Source organism: Sus scrofa, chromosome X, assembly GCF_000003025.6.
Source record: "Sus scrofa isolate TJ Tabasco breed Duroc chromosome X, Sscrofa11.1, whole genome shotgun sequence".
Taxonomy (NCBI): Eukaryota; Metazoa; Chordata; class Mammalia; order Artiodactyla; family Suidae; genus Sus; species Sus scrofa.
The window spans coordinates 16429172-16451063 of NC_010461.5; the positions used below are offsets into that span (position 1 = coordinate 16429172).

Genomic DNA, 21892 nt, shown 5'->3' on the forward strand with positions numbered 1-21892 from the left:
ATCCTTGGTCCTGCAGAGTGGGTTAAGGATTCACTGTTGCTGCAGCTGTGGCATAGGTCACAACTGTGGCTCAGATCTGAACTCTTGGCCTGGGAACTCCAAATGCTGCAAGGGGGCCAAAAGGTTTAAAAAAAAAAAAAATCTACTGAGTAGACTGAATGGCATTCTGGAAATTTGAGATCATCTTGGACAACTGATTGACCATTAGAAAACATTGCTTTCAGCACAGGTTTATAACAAACTCACTAGCTCGGAAAATACAACCCTGTATCTGGAGTCTGACTGAACAGATTCATTCGAATCAAACAACCCAAAACATAAAAGTAAAAAACCAGACAAAGTATACATTTCCCTTATACATCACAATTTTTTTAAGACCAAATTTTGAGACATTATCATGAATAAAAGTTTAGATAAAAATGTCAGTCTGAAAAGAATCAATTGCATACATTGTTGAAAGTTATTTCATATTTTATTTCTAACCGCAATAGTTTGTATCTGATTCCTTTACATAATTTCAAATGATGTGAAAGGAAACCTCCAATAGTTAGCTGGCATGAATCTATAGTAAAAAAGACTCATTAACAACTTGAGAATGAAATATGATCAGAACTATCAATATTACTAATTATAAACTTTCTCTAAAGAAATACAGAGCAAGTTAGTATTTTGCAAAATACCTTTAAGCAATTTAGAGACTTCCATCTGTTAGTCTTATACTGAATTAAATGAGTGGTAGCAATTATTTTAAATATCGTGTCAACATGAATATACAAATATATATCCTACGCATTTCTTTTATTATAGGAACCAACGACTGCAAAGAAAAGAGAGAGAGTATCAAAGACGTGCATATTCTATCTTACACAAGTCCTAGATATTAAGTGAACGGCAGTGGACACCGCTCTAAGTGCATTACACATATGAACACACATTATCAATCCTCCAAATAATTCTGATTCTGCAGGTACTGTTTTCATTATTTCCACCTCACAAGTGAGGAGCCTGAAGCTCAGACAAGCTGGAGAAGGTGCCCATGGTCATTTGCACGTAAAGGGCAGAGTAGGGGTTGGGGCACTGGCTGGCTGACCCCAGGGCCCATGCTCTTCACTCTCCACCACACTGCCTCACACATATTAGGGAGCTGGGGGTAAGAGAGGACGGTCCGATACACTCTCCAAATTCCCTGGTTCACTCCATACCGCAAAGGGTAGTGTCTTATCACACTTATATTGAGACTTAATTCAGATTTTGTTCTTTTCTGAAGAGGAAGGATAAAATAAAGATAAAAAGGATGGTAGTTTACAGTAAATAAAAAACACAACACAAATGGTATGTAAAAGCTCATGGGAGTCCAAGCGGTATCAATGAAACTTCCCCTTACTATAAGCAGGACAGAGATTGAAACACCTCATACCAATACACATCTTTTAAATCTTGGACAGTCAGGTAACACAAAGAACTTACTTTCATTCTGAGTTGCACTGTCAAGCCACAGTTAATAATATTGGATGTTGTTAAATCTGTACACAATAAAGTATAAATCCAACTAGGTATTTTATTTGGAACAGGCTCTTACCTACTTGATTACTCACTTGCTCTGAAGTCAATACTGACAGCAGTTTGTATCTACTGAAGATGTTATACATCTTATAATATTTACACTAGATGAGATGAAGTTAAACTACAAGTCACAAGGAGTTTTCTAAGCAACTATATTTGTAACAATGATTCCACAGATGTGGTGAGTAAACCGACCCACTCCTTAATAAAATACAAGAATTTTCATCATGCATAGTTTACACACTCCTTAAGAGGTGGTCTCTTTAAGAGGCTGGATGTTCAAGAAAGATGTGACAGTCAAACAATTAACTCTTGGTAATTTTTTTTTTTTTTTAAACAAACACCTGGTTTGGTTATTTAGCCACCTTAGTAATACAACATATTTACACTCTATTGGAAGTGGAATAAACACTGCATAAAAAATGCAGTCCTATCAAACACATTTGGAATAATTACTATACTCTCTTAGCAGTAAGAATCATTATTCTTAGATTTCAAACATTTTATTTTCTTTCAGGGCACACCTTATACCATTGTATTATAGGAATCAAACAGGATAACACAATTTTTTTTTCCCTTAAGGACCACTTCCATTCCTCATGTGAAATATAATCAAATCAATGAAACTAATTTCTACATTAAAGTTAGTAAAATAACTCCTCTAAGTAGTGTTGCATAAGAACTACAAGTTTACCCCAATTATTTTAATCATTATGATTTGAGAGTCTCTAGGGTACAACAGCACTAGGGCTGTTACTAGCTAGACAAGGAAAAAAATACATCACTTGCAAACACATGAATTGGGGTCATAGTTGTAATTTGTTAAAGAATCTTTAGACAAACCATATTTGTTAGAGGAGGTAAGTAGAGAAACTAATGTTTGAGTTGCATGCACCATCTCTACCATGAATTGTAGCACAGATACAGAGTCAAAACATTCTCGGGTAAAACAATGTGGAGGGAAAATCTACACATCCTGCACACATTTAGCAAAACACTTTTATGTACAGAAGCCTAAATATATTAGCAAGTTTAGATGACTAATGAAAACAATCACTAAGTCAATTCTTCACGGCTGGTTCCTTAGAAGTATTAAAAACCAGATCATGGTCTCAGACTCATTCCATCTAGGTAAAGTGTTCAGGAACTCCATAGAATAGTAAGAAACATAAACTGCAATTGTCCACTCTTAATTTCTATTCTTTGATTTAATAATGTTTCATAGTACCTCAGATCTTTACTCCTGAGTTTGCACACTTAGGAATTTATACTGAGCATGGGATTAAAGATGTGCTTATTTTCTAAAGCCATGTGAAGGTTTACTCCCCTGTGTCTTACTTTTCACCACTGAAGAGCTCTCTGGAGACCAACAGAATAAAAGCTTCACAAACTAAATGAAGGATCTCTTTTTACAGCTGCACACCATTTCAATGCGGCTGGAGAGGTCTAACCAGCCCCGCCCCTAATTTCATCTTAGTAGAGTTGATAATGAAAAACTGCATAATAAAGCTAAGTCAAAACTCCCAGCAAAATACAAGCCAACAAACCTGTACACACAACAAGATACATCCTAAACACAAAGCAAGGTATAATATACTCTGCAGCATGACATCATCTTTATTATATTTCTCTGCATATGTAGTTCTTCCATTCAGAAATTGGAGACCATCTTTTCAGTAAGTTGTCATTCCCTCCTCTTTCCCCAGCTTCGGGATACTTTGAAAAAGGCTTAATTTGTACAAGCCATTATGAAATTAAATTTTCATTTACACATAATTTAAGTGTTTATAAAGCACTGGAACTGTAGCTTACATGTAGATAGATGACTTCTAAAAATAAAACGTCACTTTTAACAATCCTTTTGTTTTGTAAAAATATTCTACATACATGCATATGATCAACACAATCTTTTGTTGTTTGGGAAATTTCCTCCTGTGCACAGTAAAAGTTAAAAAAAAAGGGACAACTCTATCAGTACTTCCCAATGTTAAGACTAACTGGGCGCCACCTAGTGTTTGATTTCTGCAACTACTAACCTTAACAAATTCAAAATTGGTTTTAAAACCCAGGTTCTAAAAACTGCATTTTGGAAATGCCTTTTTGTTGATATGTTTACAGTGACAAAATACGATCATGAAAAGAATATACATTATCAAAATTAGTATAAAAATAGCCACATGCTACTTAAGTATGAAAAAGAGGCCAATCATTTTTGACTTCAAATACAGATTTCTGCCTCCCTTGAAATGTACCCAAATCTAAAGGGACCATCTAGGTAACTGGAATATACAGAAATTTACTGTACAGTCAACAGGCTAGTCAAATCTAGGGCTTACTTATAATCCATAATGTGAATGTACGGCAAATGGCTTATTCAAAACATCCATTAACTTAGTGGAAGTGGTCAAAGTGGGAAAGGCAGTAATGCATTTTTTCTTTTTAATACAGTAGATGTGGTCTTTTACCTATAAGCTCCATTACGTCAAAAGAACAAAGTGGGCTTAACGTTTTACCTAAGAGAGTTCAGTATTACCAGTTTTAAAGAAATACCTTAGAAACAAATCAGTCTGCTTTAACAAATTGCACTCATGCTAATGAGATTTTAATCTTCTTTAACAGGTCACAGCCAAAATCCAAATTGTTGAACAATCTTCAGAGAAAGTGGAATGTAAAAGGCTGAGTTTGATTTAGATCTGGAAAGAAAAAGAACATCAGGTCAACTGCAAGAATGTTCCTATTTCAATAGTCTACTACATGTAAGGGAGGCATGCACCTCCTTGGACTCTTGGGGAAACAAACCCAGCTTGAAGAGGAAACTCTGTATACAAGGTTTTTCTCAATTCTGGCCTGCTGTCAGTTAATCTTTACAAAATCCTTCAGAATGATAGGTGTTAATACAGAATATTCTCAATAAAATTGTGTCTCCTTCCTTTTGTGCTAGACATTAGGGATTAATCTTGGGGCTGGGAGCAGTGTGTCCCAGAGAGTATTACCTTCTTTAGGAAAGGGACTAATGTGTTACCAAATTCTCCTCCCAGTCAACCTGGTTATAGGAGTGAAGGCTGGAACACATATAAACCATATGGAGAAATGCCTTGGGGATCAGGTGATGAACAAAGCAACGCTTACTAAATGTCCAAGAAAACTTAAATTCCTTTAATAACTACTGTCTTTACTATCCCTCCCTGCCAGCCTGCTGCACACCCAGTTCTAAGGAAGCATTGGCAGAGATTCAGAAATATTTTAATTAGAAAAGCTTAACCCTATCTAGAGCCTCGCTCTTTCAACACTGTCTTTGAGGCTTCATTTTAAGGCATGTTCTCGGATTAGGTTCCTAATTCCCTAAAAAGACCTTCTACCCCAGCAGAATGTTTGGATCACTCCTTAATCTACAACACAATAGCTCCATGTCAGGTTCTTGTCATAGAATATCACTGATAAATCTACTGTCCAAGTATCACTAAGTTCAGTCACAAGAATTGTGTCTCGGGGGTCTCCAAAGGGAGGCACATTAAAAACAGAATGATGTATTTATTTCTTATCCCTTTTCATTTTCTATTTTAAGGTATGCTTTAAAACACAGTACTCTATGTTTAAAAACTCTTAAATGCATATACACATTAAAGAATCAAATTTTCTTTAATTCATGGTTTAGAGATGCATCAAAATGTAAGATAGATTGATGAATAAAGTATAGACAGATATGTGATAAATTAAGTTTAAAAATACGGGGAGTTCCCATCGGGGCTCAGTGGCTAATGAATCTGACTAGGAACCATGAGGTTGCAGGTTCGATCCCTGGCCTTGCTCAAGGGTTAAGGATCTGGCGTTGCCGTGAGTTGTGGTGTAGTTTGCAGACAAGGCTCGGATCTGGTGTTGCTGTGGCTCTGGCATAGGCCAGCGGCTGCAGATCCGATTCGACCCCAAGCCTGGGAACCTCCATATGCCGCAGGTGCGGCCCCAGAAAAGGCAAAAAGACAAAAAAAAAGTTAACTTAGAATTTTGATGGTAGTATCACTTGTGATGCCTAACTCAGACCTCCCCAAGACCAGCCTTTGTGGCATGGGGAGGTTCCAGGGCCAGGGATCAAACCAACGGCACAGGAGTGACCTGGGCTGCTGCAGTGACAACTTGGGATCCTTAACCCGCCGCTCCATAAGATAACTTGTGTGTGTGTGTCTTTTTTTTCTTTTTGCCTTTTTTTTTTTTTAGGGCCCCTCCCACAGCATGTGGAGGTTCCCAGGCTAGGGGTCTAATTTGGAGCTGCAGCCACGTCTTCGACCTACACCACAGTTCACGGCAACACCAGATCCTTAGCCCACTGAGCAAGGCCAGGGACCGAACCTGCAACCTCACGGTTCCTAGTTGGATCCGTTAACCACTGAGCCACAGCGGGAACTCCAATTTTTGAAAAACTCTAGTAATTCTGTTGTACAAACTATCGTGATCAGGAATAACTGCTCTAGGTATACTAAAATTTCATCTTTAAATCAAATCAAACATTAGTATCATTATTTTTAGATTTATATACAAAGGTGGTTTCTGAACTACATTTTTATTTAAATGGGGTTGAAAAGAAGAGCCCAAACCAGATTTAAGAGAAACTTAGGGAATTATCTTGTGGCTCAATAGGTTAAGGATCCAGTGTTGTCACCACAGCAACTTGGGTCACTGCAGCGGCACTGGTTCCATCCCTGGCCTGCTAACTTTCACATGGCATGGGCGCAGTAAAAAAAAGAAAAAAAAGTAACTTATAATACCACCTCAATTATTAAATAAATTTATATTTCCAAAAACTAAGTTTGAATTTCACTTAAATATTGTGATAGGGAAGGGCAATGAAGCATTTATTCTTGTGAGCATCACTACTTTTGTTAGGAAAAACCATGCACCCCCCCCCCACAAATAAACAAACCAACTCCAATTCAAGAGTTTGCCAATAGTGCATATCCAAGAGATACAATAATGTAATTGGCAAAAGGTCTTAATTAAAAAATAAAAACAAAATACGGCGGCACCCATATTAAATTCCCAGGCCAGGAATTTAATCTGAGCCGCAGCTGCTGACCTATGCCACAACTGTGGCAATGTTGGATCTAGGCCTCAATCTTAACAAGTCTTTTATTTATTTTTAGTTATTTTTTGGCCATGCCTGTGGCATGTGGAAGTTCCCAGGCCAGGGACTGAACCCGAGCCACAGCAGTGACAAGACAATCCTTAGGCCACCAGGGGACTCCTTAACAAGGCTTTTAATGTGATATTGTAATTCCAACACTGTATATCAAAACTGGTTCAAACAAGATTATTCTTTTAACATACCAGTGTTTCAATTAATAGAAGGCATGTTTGTACAACACAGGGAATATATAATTAAGTATAAACAGAGTAAAACATTTAAAAATTGTGAATCACTATGTGGTAAACCTGCAACTTATTATTTCTTACAACTGCCAAACTTCTTATAGCTATCTTTCTGAATCTTCTTAAAGTTATACTGCCAAAGCAAATATCGATCTTTTCAGGAAGAAATACTGAAAAAGATTATAAAATTCTCCAAGTATAAACAGTTCAACTAGCTGTCTTCTAAATAATACTGTGTATTTTATTTAATTCATGCATAAATCTCAAAATGTACCCTTATTTAAGTGTTCAACACTCTTAGACTAAGAGAAGTTAGGGGAAGGAGCTGGTTTCTGTTTGTAATTTACAAACAAAAGCTGAAAAACGCAAACTGCATCTACTTACATCATCAATATCTTCATCATCATCTGCAATGTCATCAAACTGGATTTCATCATCATCTCCAGGACCAAATGTATCAGTCTCATTGATTTTAGCTAAAGAAAAATGAACAAATATAATATAACCAAGATGTTACTAAAATAAATTGTCTACTAAAAGTGGTCGAATATAAAATGCTGAACTATAAAAGGAGACTCTTATAAGTCAAACCTTTAATTTAATCTAAGTGCCATTACCAAAAAGATTCTATTTAACCTTTACCCAATAACCCTAGTATATCAACAGTATTTTATACAACAAAATCTCAAAAAAGTCAAGATGGAAATCATTTTCTTTTTTCACATAGGTGTTTTTAGTGAAGCAGGCTCTGATTACACAAATTCTAAAGCTATTACAACTTCCGGTCATGCTTCAAAAAAAGTCTGAGCACATGCTAACAAGCCACAAATCATGAGATAAACTCAACAAGCAGAAATCTTGGGTCAAATCATGCTTATCCCTAAATAATGAAAATGAACCAGGAAGTGCTAGTCCTATTCCCAAATATATTAGCATTTTCTAGATTGGAAATGCCAAGCAAATAATTTCAGCAGGGTTTCCACGCTCAAGTAAAATTATAGCTTTCTTGATAATATACAACAAAACCAAAAAAAAAAAAAAATGACTTTTTAATAAAATCCACAATATCTATTTACTATCCTTGCTTCACATTTAGAGTAGATGAACAATGATAATCTCTTTAGAAAGGAATTTTCAAATAAATACTATAGTAAATTTATTCCCTTGACTGGCATTATGCAAGTCTAGAGCTTATAAAGGAGAAGGCCTCATCAAAAGTATACTTATTAGGAATAGAATCTTACTTTTAGCTTCTTAAGATGTTTGCCAGTAAGGTGTTTGCTATTATCAAGTACAGGCAGGCACACTCAGAGTGAATCCCATTAAGCACAAAAGTATGTAAAATCCACAAAATTCTACCCAAATTCCTTCATCTAAATACCATCAGGTAATAACACCATATGACAGGTTGATAACTCAGACATTACCATGTTCTGGAAGTTCGCCATATGCCTTCAGACTTCTAGCCTCATCTGCATTGTATTTTAAAATTACATCAGCTTTATTATCCTTAAAAAGAGATGAATAACTTTTATAAATGATCATGCCAAAATATTATCTATTTCATCAATTAGTTTCAAACTGGAAAAAAAAAATTACATCTCTCACTCTTCTTTTTCAAAAAAACTTTTTTTTCCTACCCTCTGAAAAACATCCTTGGGTTTAACCCAGTATAAAGAAGCATGCATGCATAAATGAATAATGATCAACAAACTTAGGAAGATATTTATAGATTTCACTTCAATAAGAAGAGAACTGTACAGACCCAATCTTTCAGGTTATTTATAGTTACCCTTTGATTAGAACTGTCTTTTAAAATACAAAATGTTCACACTCCCCCATCTGAAAAGAATCTGACTCAGTTAAGGAAGAAAAACAAAAAAAACGGGTGAATCGGATAATTTCAACTTTAAGAAGGCAATGAAAGTGATTATAGTGATCCAAGAATGTGTGATTCAAACCACCACTTCTTAAACGGTAAGTAATGTGTATAGAGGCCCAAGAAATTCTGGTTAAAACATGAATTTTGACTTAGGAAGCCTGGGGCAGGGGTCCAACAATCCACATTTCTAATAAGCTGCAAAAAGCTAGTGATGCTACTGTTCCTTTTTATCAAGTGGCAGGGGCACAGAAAAAGAATCGCTTGAGATTAAGAATCCCAAAACTGGAGTTCCCGTCGTGGCTCAGTGATTAACAAATCCAACTGGGAACCATGAGGTTGTGGGTTTGATCCCTGACCTCGCTCAGTGGGCTAAGGATCCGGCGTTGCTGTGAGCTGTGGTGTAGGTGCAGACGCAGCTCGGATCCCAAGTTGTTGTGGCTGCGGCGTAGGCCGGCAGCTACAGCTCCGATTAGACCCCTAGCCTGGGAACCTCCATATGCTGCGGGTAGCGGCCCTAGAAAAGGCAAAAAAAAAAAGAAAAAGAAAAAGAAAAAAAAGAATTCCAAAACTTACTGTGGCTGTCATTTTATAGTATGAATATTAACCTTTCCCACCTTCATTTCCTTATCTGTTAAACAGGCAAGTAATTCTCCCTACTTCTGCGATTATTTTTAAGATTAAAAGAAGAAAATGGAGCAGTTCCCATTGTGGCTCAGTGGGTTAAGGACTTGATGTGGTCTCTGTGAGGATGCGGGTTTGATCCCTCGACTTGCTCAGTGGGTTAAGGATCTGGCATTGTTGCGAGCTGCGGCTCCCATTCGACCCCTAGCCTGGGAACTTCCATATTCATAGGTGTGGCCCTTAAATAAAAGAAAATGGGCATTTCAGTAGTATGAGTTTAAAGCTGGCTATCTCAACCTCAGCACTACTGATATTTTGGCCCATATAATTCGTTGTTGTAGGGACTATCCTGTGCATCACTCCTGGTCTCTATCCACCAGATGCCAGCAGCACTGGCCCCTACCCCCAGCTGTAACAACCAGAAAAGTCTCTAGACATTGCCAAATGTCCCCCGGAGGAAAATGATCACCCATAAATGAGAACCATTGATTTAAATATTCTACTTCTTTATTCTGGAACACATATTTTAAAAAGTCAAAGTATGATCAAGGTTATAAAAAATGAAATACTATCACTCAAAATGTAAATAAGCACATGATGATGAGTTTCAATAGGTGGAAACCAAAGGGATTTCACAGACCTACAATGAGGAGAATCTCCAGACTGAGATCATGAAGGGCAACTACCATTTTCTTCCTTAAGTGCTCAATTAAATTTAGAGCACATACTTTTATCATGGTTTGTATTATAATTACTTGTGTTTCTTGTTCTCTCCACTACCAGGCCATAAACATTTTGTGAGACAGAAGCTTGACTCATTTAGTTGTATCCCCTAAAGTAATGGTTTCCAGATATTGATTTCAAGATGTATAAATTAAAAAAAAAAAAAAAAAAAAGGAGCAGGTGGTCCAACATAAAGATACATTTTTATCTTGCCAATTAAGACCACCAACAAAATCACAATATATTTCACTCATTCCAAAAAAGGGAAAAAGGAACATTTAGCTTCATGAAAAATTCACACTGCCTATGATTCTTCTATGGTGAAAATGTAGACCCCGAAGACTGGCATTTGGGAACCATGACCCATGGGGTACCCAGCACAATGCTTAGGATAGAACTGACCCTTAAGAAATGTTTGTTGACAGAATGGTGAGCAAAGTACTGGCTTTGAACTGGTCAAATATGGTTATGAGTATGTTCTAAACATTAATGGCTCATTCGATTCAAGCAAGTCAACAATGAAAACTTTAATCTTGTTTTTACCTGGTAATCTCGTAGACCAACCAATATAATGTCTGAGGTATTTATCCAAACCTAAAAGACAAAAGTCACAGCAAGCTAGATTTAAAATAAAAATAATCAATCAAGAGCCAAGCTTAGTCAGTCTTCTCACAAAATATACAAACATACATATTATTTACCCAACTACGGGTAAAGTATCTATATTTAGAATTAGGAAAAAAAACTATAGCAAGCAGCTGAGCTAGTTTCAAATTTTCTATAGTTTGGGCTTAAAATTAGATTTTTCGAACAATCTCATTTAACTACTTGACATTACTAATTCCAGATAAATAATGATTAGTTTAGAAATTAAGAGATTTTTAACAGTGAACCACTCTAGGTAGTTAGCTGTCCATCCTTCACATAAGAAAATAGTAAATTAGGAGTGTGGTTTTATCTCCCTCCCTCCCTTCCGCATACACACAGGAAGCAAAACTCCTCTAGTTAACAAAAGGAATAACAAACCAAATTAAAAAAATAATAATAATAAAATCAAGGTTGGAGGGACTTTTAACCAGTCAATCTGCCCGAACACCTTTGTGATGGAAAAGTAATCGTTACTCTCGGCTTATTGATGGGTCACAATTCAGGAAATTTAACATTAATTCAACACTTAGCCAGCATAATTCCTATTCAAATTTTCTTAACACTCTTTAAAGCTATTTCCTCCACTCAAACCAGAATCCAAACAAGGGCCACCTACCCCATTTAACCATTAAGTCTCTTTAATCTCCTTTACATTGAAATAGCCTTCCCAGCCTTCCCCCCCAACCCCCGCTCCACAGCACTGACACTGTATTAAGAGGCCATTTGTTTTGCAGTGTCCCTCAATTTGTATTTGTGGTTTCCTCATCCTTAGATTCAGGTTAATCGTTTTGGGCAGTAATACAACATAGGTAATGCAAATGAGTCTTGAAACAGAATCTACATAAAATCACCGTCAAAGATATGCTTTGACTTAGAGATAAATAAATCACTGCTCCACAGAAACTTTTTCGAAACTCAAAAAAATGAGGTCCTTGGCCCATGAAAACCTTAGAGCCATTGTCCCCCCTTGACTACAATTTTATGTTCCAGTAAAACAAATCTCCACACCTACCTTTTTTCTCAATTTCCCTCTGATGTGACATAACCTCTTTACACCATCAAAACACATAGCTTCTAATCGTCCATTTCCCAGCATTTTGATTACTTGAGCATACTCTAGGAGAGGGAAAAGAAAAGGGCACAGGATATCGTTCAATTACTGATAAAAGCAATTTAAAAGTTCACATAAAATTGACTAAAATACATAGTGGTGTTGTTGGTTGGGAATAAGTATATGAAATAAAATAAGTACAAGGGAGTGATAAACAGCAAGCTAATTAATGACAGAGCCAGAACCAAGACATTTCTATGACAAGCTGTCTCTGCTACCAAATGTTGTAATTATCTTCTCATTTTGAGTTAAGTACACTGACTACTGCCTTCTTGACTGTATCCTCTGCTTTTGGAGATCAGGGTGGCTTGTCTCAAAATTTACAGGACATCTCATCAACCTCTTTGGATCCTTGCCCAATTTTTGATCTCCTTTCCCTCAGAACCTTTAGAGACTAACTGCAACACATTTTTTGGTAAACTGGAAAATAAAAGCAGCTTAAATGTTAATATCTTTGCTCTATTAGAATATCTTAGTGATTAAAGTTTTTGTTAAGCCAGTAAGATGTTCCCAGGCAAAATGCCAAACTTGTAACTAAAAAAACTTAAAAAAAAAAAAAAAATCTTCCAAAAGAAGGCCACCGGGTTTCAACGTCACTTGAAAAACTGAGATTATGAGCATTAGCTTGCACATGGGCCTATCTCTTCTGTCATTAAACGACAAGACCTGGGATGGGGCATGGAGTCACTTTAGGACCTTTAGCTTACTCGAGCTGTAAGACTGATCCCCAGAGGCTACCCACCAATTTATAAATACAATGAGACATTAACTTTCAAAGGCTCAAGTGTGCAGTTGACAAGTGGGAGTGACTGACTGAGAATACAGAGAACCTAGCACCCACCTTGTGCCTCAATATGGTTGGTCAATTTAAAGGCAAAATTCGGGGGGGGGGGTACTGGCAGTCAAAACTAAGTCAACTGCTAATAGAAGCAAGAATGACTAAGGATAAGAAAGAAAAAGGTCTTTTAGCCAGATAACATGCTTCATTTTTAATGGCTTAGATATATACACACACATGGCATGAACACACCAAATTCTATAAAAAGACAATCAGAAAAGTTCTCTGTCCACAACTGCTGGGAACTATTAAGATAACTGGAAAAATTTAAATACAGACTAAATACTAGATGTTTAATACACTCAAGTTAAAATATCTGAGTGTGGTAAGCCTACTGTATTTATGTGAAAGAATGTACTTGTTCTTAGGGGACGCATGAAATAAGTAGTAAGAGAAAAGAATCAAGAGGTGTGCAGCCAACTTTCGAATGGTTCAGGTAACACACACATGCAGATGAAGGGTTTGAGGGAATTCAATGTACTTACACTGCCAACTTTTCTGAATGTTTGAAATTACTCAACATATAAACATGGGAAACTAGTGTTATGTATCTTGGTCTCTGGGACTTACAAAATCTTAATCGGTTTGAAAGGGTGAGTCAACTGCTCAGTTTCATTACACGTTTACAGAGACGCCACTGACCATGGCTCAGTGGTTAACGAATCTGACTAGGAACCATGAGGTTGCCGGTTTGATCCCTGGTCTCACTCAGTGGGTTAAGGATCTGGCGTTGCCGTGAGCTGTGGTGTAGGTCACAGACACGGCTCAGATCCCATGTTGCTGTGGCTGTGGTGTATGTAGGCCGGCAGCTACAGCTCCGATGAGACCCCCTAGGCTGGGAACCTCCATATGCCAGGGGAGCAGCCCTGGAAAAGGCAAAAAGACAAAAAGACAAAACAAAAGAAAAAAAAAAAAAAAAAAAAGAAACGCCATACATGCACAAGGCAGATGGAGTATTCTACCAAGAAATGATCATTAAGGCAAAGGCTCTGGACAAGTGTGAGGGATGAGAAATGGGGAAGAGCAAAAAAGGAAATGTGATTTGTTTGCTCAGGATGATGAAAAGCATCTTACGTTTAGAAAGTGAAATTCCTGGAGTTCCGTTGTGGCTCAGTGGTTAACGAATCCGACTAGGAACCCTGAGGTTGCAAGTTAGATCCATGGCCTTGCTCATTGAGTTAAGGATCCGGCGTTGCCGTGAGCTGTGGTGTAGGCTGGCGGCTACAGCTCTGATGAGACCCCCTAGCCTGTGAACCTCCATATGCCGTGGGAGCGGGCCTCAAGGCAAAGACAAAAAAAGAAAAAGGAAAAAAAAAAAGAAACTGAAATTCCTTATTTAAAAAAGAAAACTATACATCATGATTATCACTTATATGTGGGGTCTAACAAAAAATGATACAGAAGAATTCATTTACAAAACAGAAACAGATTCAGATTTCAAAATCAAACTTACGGTTGGTTACCAAAGGGGAAACATGGGGGAGGGGGTAAATAAGGAGGTTGACATTAACATATATAAATTACTACCTGTAACATAGGTAAGTAATAAAGACCTACTGTATGGCACAGAGAACTTAATACTACTATTAACCTATATGGGAAAAGAATCTGAAAAAGAATGGATAGATGTGTATGCATAACTGAGTCACTTTGCTGTACATCCAAAACTAATACGACGTTTTAAGTCAACTGTACTCCAATAACATTAAAAAAAAAACTATTAATAAGAGAAACCTAATTTAGAAAATGCTTACCTTGCCCATCTTCTTTGAACACCAGCTCTCTCTTTTCAGATTCATTCTCATTCTTACCTCTGCGTCGATTTTTACCTCCTTTACCTAATGGTTTTAAAGGAGAAAGACATTAATTATCTGCAGAACCATAGGAAAAGAAAGTAAAATAAACCAAGGCTTACAAAATGTTCTTAAAAAACACTTAAATTAGAAGGGGTACATGGGGATTTCCCTTCGTGGCTCAGTGGTTAACGAATCTGACTAGGAACCATGAGGTTGCGGGTTCCATCCCTGGCCTCGCTCAGTGGGTTAAGGATCCGGTGTTGCTGTGGCTGTGGTGTAGGCTGGAGGCTACAGCTCCAATGAGACCCCTAGTCTGGGAACCTCCATATGCAGCAGGTGCGGCCCTAGAAAAGGCAAAAAAAAAAAAAAAAAAAAGAAAAGAAAAGGGGGGGGCAGAAACTACTACTATGTGTAAAATAAATAAACTACAAGGATTTATTGTACATCACAGGTAATATAGTATTTTATAACTTAAAATGGTGTATTATCTACAAAAATAATGAATCACTATGACGTACACCTGAAACTAATACAATGTTGTAAATCAACTATACTTCAAACTAACAAAACCAAATGCTAAAAACATAAAAATGACTTAAATTTGGTCATGTATCTTCAATCATATTAAACATATACATACTGTCACTGCCCTACCCCTCTCGGAAACTCCTTTCAGGATACCACTGACATAAAATACAAACAAACCAAAAGGAGCTATTAGTACATAAATACCTTTTTGAGGACATTAGCCTTTAAGAAGCAAATGGCAGTGGATCACGAACATGACGACTACTTGGTTGGGTACACTGCTCTGGGCACAACTCCCACAGTGGTCCACAAGGACCAAGGTCAGACGCATAATGGATTATGATGAAAAGTTACAATAGGGATGCAATCAGCAAAATCCAGGCTGGGGGATGGGGACAGTGGGACAATCGTACAAGACAATCTATTTTCTTCAAGAGATACATTATGAAGGAAAAAACAAAAACCAGGAATTCCTGATGTGGCTGAGTGGGTCACAAACCTGATTAGTATCCATGAGGATATGGGTTTGAGCCCTGGTCTCAGTCAGTGGGTTAAGGATCTGGCGTTGCCATGAACTGCAGTGTAAGTGGCAGACACGGCAGCTGCAGCTCTGATTCGACCCCTAGCCTGGGAACTTCCATATGCTGCACCTGCGGCCCTAAAAAACCAAATACCGTGACCATGCATAGACGAGGAACCTACAGATCAGAAGAGACTTAGGAGACATCAACCAATGGCAATGTGTAACCCATATCTAGATTTGGTGTGGATGGTACAAGTTTGGCTGTGAACTGATGATGCCTGGAGCCAGGAGTTGAGTACATGGAGGTTCATTATACTAGCCTACTTTTGTATATATTCAGGATTCTTCATAATGTAAGTTTAAAATAAACAGAGCAAGGTGAAGAAGAGTATAAAGTCACCACTGTATTAAAAAAACAAAAAACAAAAAACCAAAGGGCAAATTCATACTTGCTTATATATACATAAAATATCTCTGAAAGAGTACATAAAAAAAGTTTACAATGACTGCCTATGAGATCTCATTGGCAAGAAGACACATGTAGGAAAGAGATTTCACTCTACACTTTTTGAAACTGGAACTGTGATTTTACTATTCAAAAATTTCACTTTATTTATTTCTTTTAAAATGGCCACACCTTCAGCATATGAAGGTCCCAGGCTAGGGGTCGAATTGGAGCTGCAGCTGCAGGCCTATACCACAGCCACAGCAACGCCAGATCCTTAACCCACTGATTGAGGCCAAGGACTGAACCCACATCCTCATGGATACCAGTCGGGTTCTTAATCCACTGAGCCACAATGGGAACTCCACTATTCAAAATTTTAATCAAATATGACATGATTCTCTGGGTGAGAAAATACTATGGTCACTGTCCTTATTATACACAGAATGAAGCACACCTAGCCTAACTATGAAGCAGAAGGGACAAATAAGAATGTTTTTGAGATGAAAACAAAGGAATTGTGGCCAGATCTGGAGGGAGTGAGGAATAAAGGATAAATGGTGTTCTTACAAAACTTTTCAGGATCCCAGTCCTAGCCTCTGCAAATGAAGGAGTCATTTCTCAACTCTTTTTCTGACTTTTAAAGGGCTGCTTGCACTATTCTTGACCTTTCATAACCCCTCCCCCTTCACTCTATCTCTTTGGTGCTTAAATCCAAGTTCTCACCTTCTGCTTACCCACTTTCTAAGGAAAATTTTCTCTCACCCTTCCCTTCTATGCTAATCATTTTACATCTCACCGTACTATTTCAACTAAGCACTGGTCGACTGTCATTCAAATTTTACTCAAAAGTCTTTCTTTTGCAAAGCTGTTCCTTAACCAACACTCTTACTTCTGTTAGTGGTAATTAATCTAACTACCTTAAAGAATATAAATCTCTCAACCTATAAACACAACACCAATCTACCTCTCAATACTTCTCTTCAACTACCTTATGTTCAATCCAAGTAGACTTCTCACGGTCCCAGTGACTTGCCCTTAACAAGCTCATGCCTATGAGAGAGGCACTATTTTGCGTGTTTCAGAAGAGCTAATGTTAAACCACTTCCGTGGGCCTAGACCCTATGAAGTGAGAGCTGGGGTTTGAATCAGGCAGTGTGACCCCAGGGACTATGCTCTTAACCACTATGTGATAATGCCACCCATTTACTCTCCACAATCACCCCATGAGGTAATTAATATCAGTTGTTTATCGCCAGTTTACCAGTGAGTTCACTGAAGCTCAGAGAAGTAATTCACATACCCTTAGTCGGGGGGGGGGGGGGGGGGGACACGACCAGATCCAACCTAAGCCTTTTTTGTTCCTGGCCCCACATCAGGGTATCGCTCCACAACATTTTGCTCCCGTTCCAGAACCTAAACCGCATTGGCAGCCATTTCCAAAAGGTGGGAGAAAGGCTTTAAGTGGTAGTGATACTAAGGGACTTAGGGGAAGAACCTGGAAGCTACGAAAAGAGGTTCATAGTCCAAAGAGAAAAAAGATCAGGTACCTGGCCACTGCAAAGGCCGACTCTTAACTTCTTGATGCAAGGTCACTTACTCTGTCCTGGGTGAGGTCCCACAATGGTCAGTGCTGTTAGGCAGCCACAATTGTACTGACCCACCCAGAGTCCTCAGAGTTCAGTATCTGAGGCAGTCTTGGGGCATGCCAAAATTCATTTCCCAGAAAGAGAAAAGTATCCTCTGCTTCAAGCCACCAATCACGCCACATCTTCAAAGCAGAGTGAAAGCTCTATGAGGGCAAGGAACACATCTACTTTGTTTACGAGTTACATATTTAGTTGGACAATTCTTTGAATCAGTCAAGAGTAGTTTATACCTTCCTAAAGGAGTGGTGACTTTAAAAGTAGTAACTTCTTTAACATGTGGGAGCACATTACCCCAAATGTTCTTCCTAAGTGGGCCCAAGGACACCCCCCCTCCCCCACCATGAGGCAATATACTGATAGAATCTAGAGGAAATAAGCTAAGAAGAATCATTCCAAAGTCATTCAACACATAGTTCATGGCAGCTTATATCTTACTTGTGTAAACATCACTAGGATTATATTCCCAGGGCCTCTGGTTTTTCCAATGAAGAAAAACATAAAAATACAAATGAATGTATTTCACTTTAGTAAACCTCATTTCATAAAATTCAGGAGTCTTGAAAAGTACTGTTCCACTGAGTAAGATTCACAACTAAAGATAAAAGATTGGTTTTACAAGTATAGGAATGATAAACATGAAATTCAGGAATGGTGGCTACCTCCTGGAAAAGATGAAGAGAGGGGAAGGGGACCAGGAGGGGAACATAGAGGGCTTTAACTCAATCTATGTTGTAACTGTCAAATTCAGAGTAATGGATTGATTTCCAGGTGTCCACTGCTTATTTATATTTTGTGGTATGCCTCGAATGTTATTTATAAAAGAATGATTCATTGCTTGTCATTTTACTAGAATTAAGCATACTCTGATCATCCCCTATTTTATTGCCTCAAAAGGGAATAAACCGTAAAGGAGGATGGTGAACTAGATGGGATTTAACGAAGTCCAGTTCCCTTGGAACCAAAAGGGAACCGTTATTCACTATTCACCTATGGGTGGAGTCAATAGAAGGGAGGTGACTTAATCTAACAATTATTTATTGAGCATCTATGAAGAGTCAAGTGCCAGTAATCCAATGTTGATTAACAAAGACTACTACTGCCCTTTAGAGATTACACTTTAATGAGAAAACTGGAAATCTTATCGCTAAAAATAAGGGTGAAAACAAGATACCTATCTAAGGGATCCAGTTACCATCTCAGAGGGAATGAAAGATTAGGTTACAGGAAAACCATGACTTCAAAAACTATTTTATCACCCCAATGTTTTCCAGATTAGCAGTAAAGTCCATGCTAAAAAGGCCCTGAAAAGTAAGATTTCTGAGGGCAGCAAGGTGGGGGAGTGTCCTGAGGGAACTGCGCTGAACCCTGCACACAACTGCAACCGAATGCCCCAAGGGATAAAAAGAGTAGTGACAGCCACAAAGAGGAAATGAGGTAGAATCCCTGGACCCAACTGTGAAGTAGAAAAGAGAACAGAGAAGGCCTGGTCAAGGGCAGGGGTCTCAAAGATGAATAACCAGGGGGAAAAAACTGTAACTGCAATGTATACATCTAAGGATGACCTGACCCCCTTGCTGTACAGTGGGAAAATAATAATAAAAAAAAAAAAAAAAGATGAATAATCAAAGGAAACTTGTGGGTTGTGAAGGACAACACTTCTGTAGGAATTACAATGTTCTCCCTGTTTCTACTTCCACAATTTCCTTTGAGAAATTCTAAGAATACTTAAAAGGACAATTTCTTTAGGACTGTTCTGTTTTGACCCAGATTAGGCCTTCCATTTTGGAAATTCCAAATAAACTTATCCTCAAATCTGAGCATTTCTGAATGTTTAGCCTAAGAATGGAAGGAACTTAAAGGTCTTTACTCCCATCCCAACATATACTGATCTAGAGCAAAAGGAGAAAACTTGGCTAAATATGGAACAAGTGTTCTTGGGGGGGGGGGCGTTAAACCGCGTAAAAGGATGGAGAAGAGTAAATCTTTAGGGATGAACCTTAATGAATCAAGGTTTCGTCCACTATTTACAAGGGAGAGGGAGTAGTCTCAATAATACCCAACAACTGTTCATAAAGACACCCATGCTGGCGTACCTGATGGCCACTTAAAGCAGGCATCACCCTCTCAAAGTTAAGAACTGCCGGAAAGGCCAGAAGCGCCCGTCAGAGAAGCCCAGGCCGCCCGTGGGGGCTCTCCCCACAGCTCTTTTTAGTGCCAGGGTCAGTGTGGCGCCAATCCGGAGCAAAAGCACACGTTCTCCCGCAGGAGGCCCTACAAAAATGGCGTCGGCTCCACCCCAATGTGACCAAACTGGAGGGCAGGAGTAACTTCCCAGCTCCTATCCAGAGCCCAGAATCGCGTCCGGATCAACCAGCTGCGTGCACGCAGGGCGGAGAGGAAGGTCACGGCGGCCTAGGCGACCCGGAGGCCGGGGGCAGAGCCGTGGAGACCGAGCCGAGCGGAGTCGTGCTCCCGGGGTCCAGGCGGCATTACCTTTATTCTTGGGCATGGCGGTGACTGCGGCCTCGCGACCTCGCTGACTCCTATCGGGGAGGTGTTGGCGACTCCTCCGGGGGGCGACGGGTGGGACAGCGCAGCAGCAGGCAGGCGCGGGAGACCGGGTCGCGTGCGCGGGAGAGTCTCGCGACCGAGTTCTTCCGAGACCCGCCTGCGCCCACGCTCGGCCGCAGCAAATGGCGTCGCGGCTGCTTGCGTCGCTTTTCCCCGCCTCCCAACGCCAACTGGGCCCGCCCACCTCCCCAGGCCCTACGGCGCAGGCGTGGCTGACTGATGCCTATTGTTAGAGCGGAGGGAGACGCGCTCCCGGAGCTTCCACGGCATTTAGCTCACAGGGGCGGGGCGGTGAGCAGAGTGAAAGCAGAATCTGGGAGGGAGTGGGCGGGACCCAGGCGTCACAGTAAAGGCGGGTTTAGGTAGCGCCCGCTGCTGGCTGACCCCAGACTTCTGCTGCTTTGTGGCAAGCCGGCGAGTCTGGGTTTGAGCTGCTGTTTCATTAACTGCAGTCTCATAGCTCAGTTTTAAAGGGGCCTTTTGATCCGCTCAGTCTGGTTGGGAGTCTGAGAGGAAGGGCTCGGCTTTCCTATCATACCCGTTACCAAAGTGTAATATTTGCGTACATTTGTTATTGTTATAAATATCTGTCCTCCCTACTTCACTGTAAACCTTATTACTCTAATAATAAAGAACATCTACTGCTTACCATTACCAGAATTTAGCAGAATGTGTGGCACATAGTAGGTGATCAATACACATAGGGAGGAAGGGAGGGGAGAAGACAAACTCAGTGTTAGGAGCTGAATTTTATCCTCTTAAAATCTGTTATGTTGAATTCATAACCTCCAATACCTCAGAGCATGTGACTGTATTTAGAGATAGGGTCTTGAAAGAGATCATTTCATCGAAATGAGATAGTTAAGGCAGGCCCTTTAACTGGTGTCTTTATATATAGAGATTAGACACAGGCATAGAGGGGAAGACCTGTGACCAAGGTGGGCAGCTACCTATAAGCCCAGGAGAGAGACCTCAAAAGAAACCAACACTGCTGACACCTTGATCTCAGATTTGTAGCCTACGGAACTGTGAAAAAATAAATTTTTGTTCTTTAAGCCACCGGGTCTGTGGTACTTCGTTGCAGTTGCCCCAGAAAACTAATGCAGCTGACTATGCAGGATGAATAGCTTCACTTTTAGGTAAGCTTATTTAAATAAATCATCTTTCTTCTGACGGGAGGGGGAGGGAGTGGGAGGGATCGGGAGCTTGGGCTTATCAGACACAACCTAGAATAGATTTACAAGGAGATCCTGCTGAATAGCATTGAGAACTATGTCTAGATACTCATGTTGCAACAGAAGAAAGGGTGGGGGAAAAACTGTAATTGCAATGTATACATGTAAGGATAACCTGACCCCCTTGCTATACAGTGGGAAAATAAAATAAATAAATAAATAAATAAATAAATCGTCTTTCTAAACACATGAATATTTTAACATTTTCTAAGGCTATGGGCATACCTACGTGACCAAAATACAGTTGTCAAACACAGTGGTTTTCTAACAGGGACACACGACAGTGTCTGGAGACATTTCTGGGTGTCACAACTGGGGAAGGAGGGATGAGCTGTTGGCACTAGTGGGCAGAGGCCAGGGATTCTGCTAAACATCCCCCAGTGCACAGTACAGTCCCC

General features: G+C 39.3%; 1 protein-coding gene across 1 annotated transcript; it reads right to left on the bottom strand.

The window, feature by feature from the left end:
- EIF1AX (eukaryotic translation initiation factor 1A, X-linked) lies at positions 454–20410 on the bottom strand. The gene is given in 7 exon segments (NM_001243218.1): positions 454–4256; positions 7309–7400; positions 8352–8433; positions 10694–10744; positions 11811–11914; positions 14502–14585; positions 20182–20410. Coding segments are annotated over 7 exon segments (435 nt in total). The 5' UTR covers positions 20198–20410; the 3' UTR covers positions 454–4250.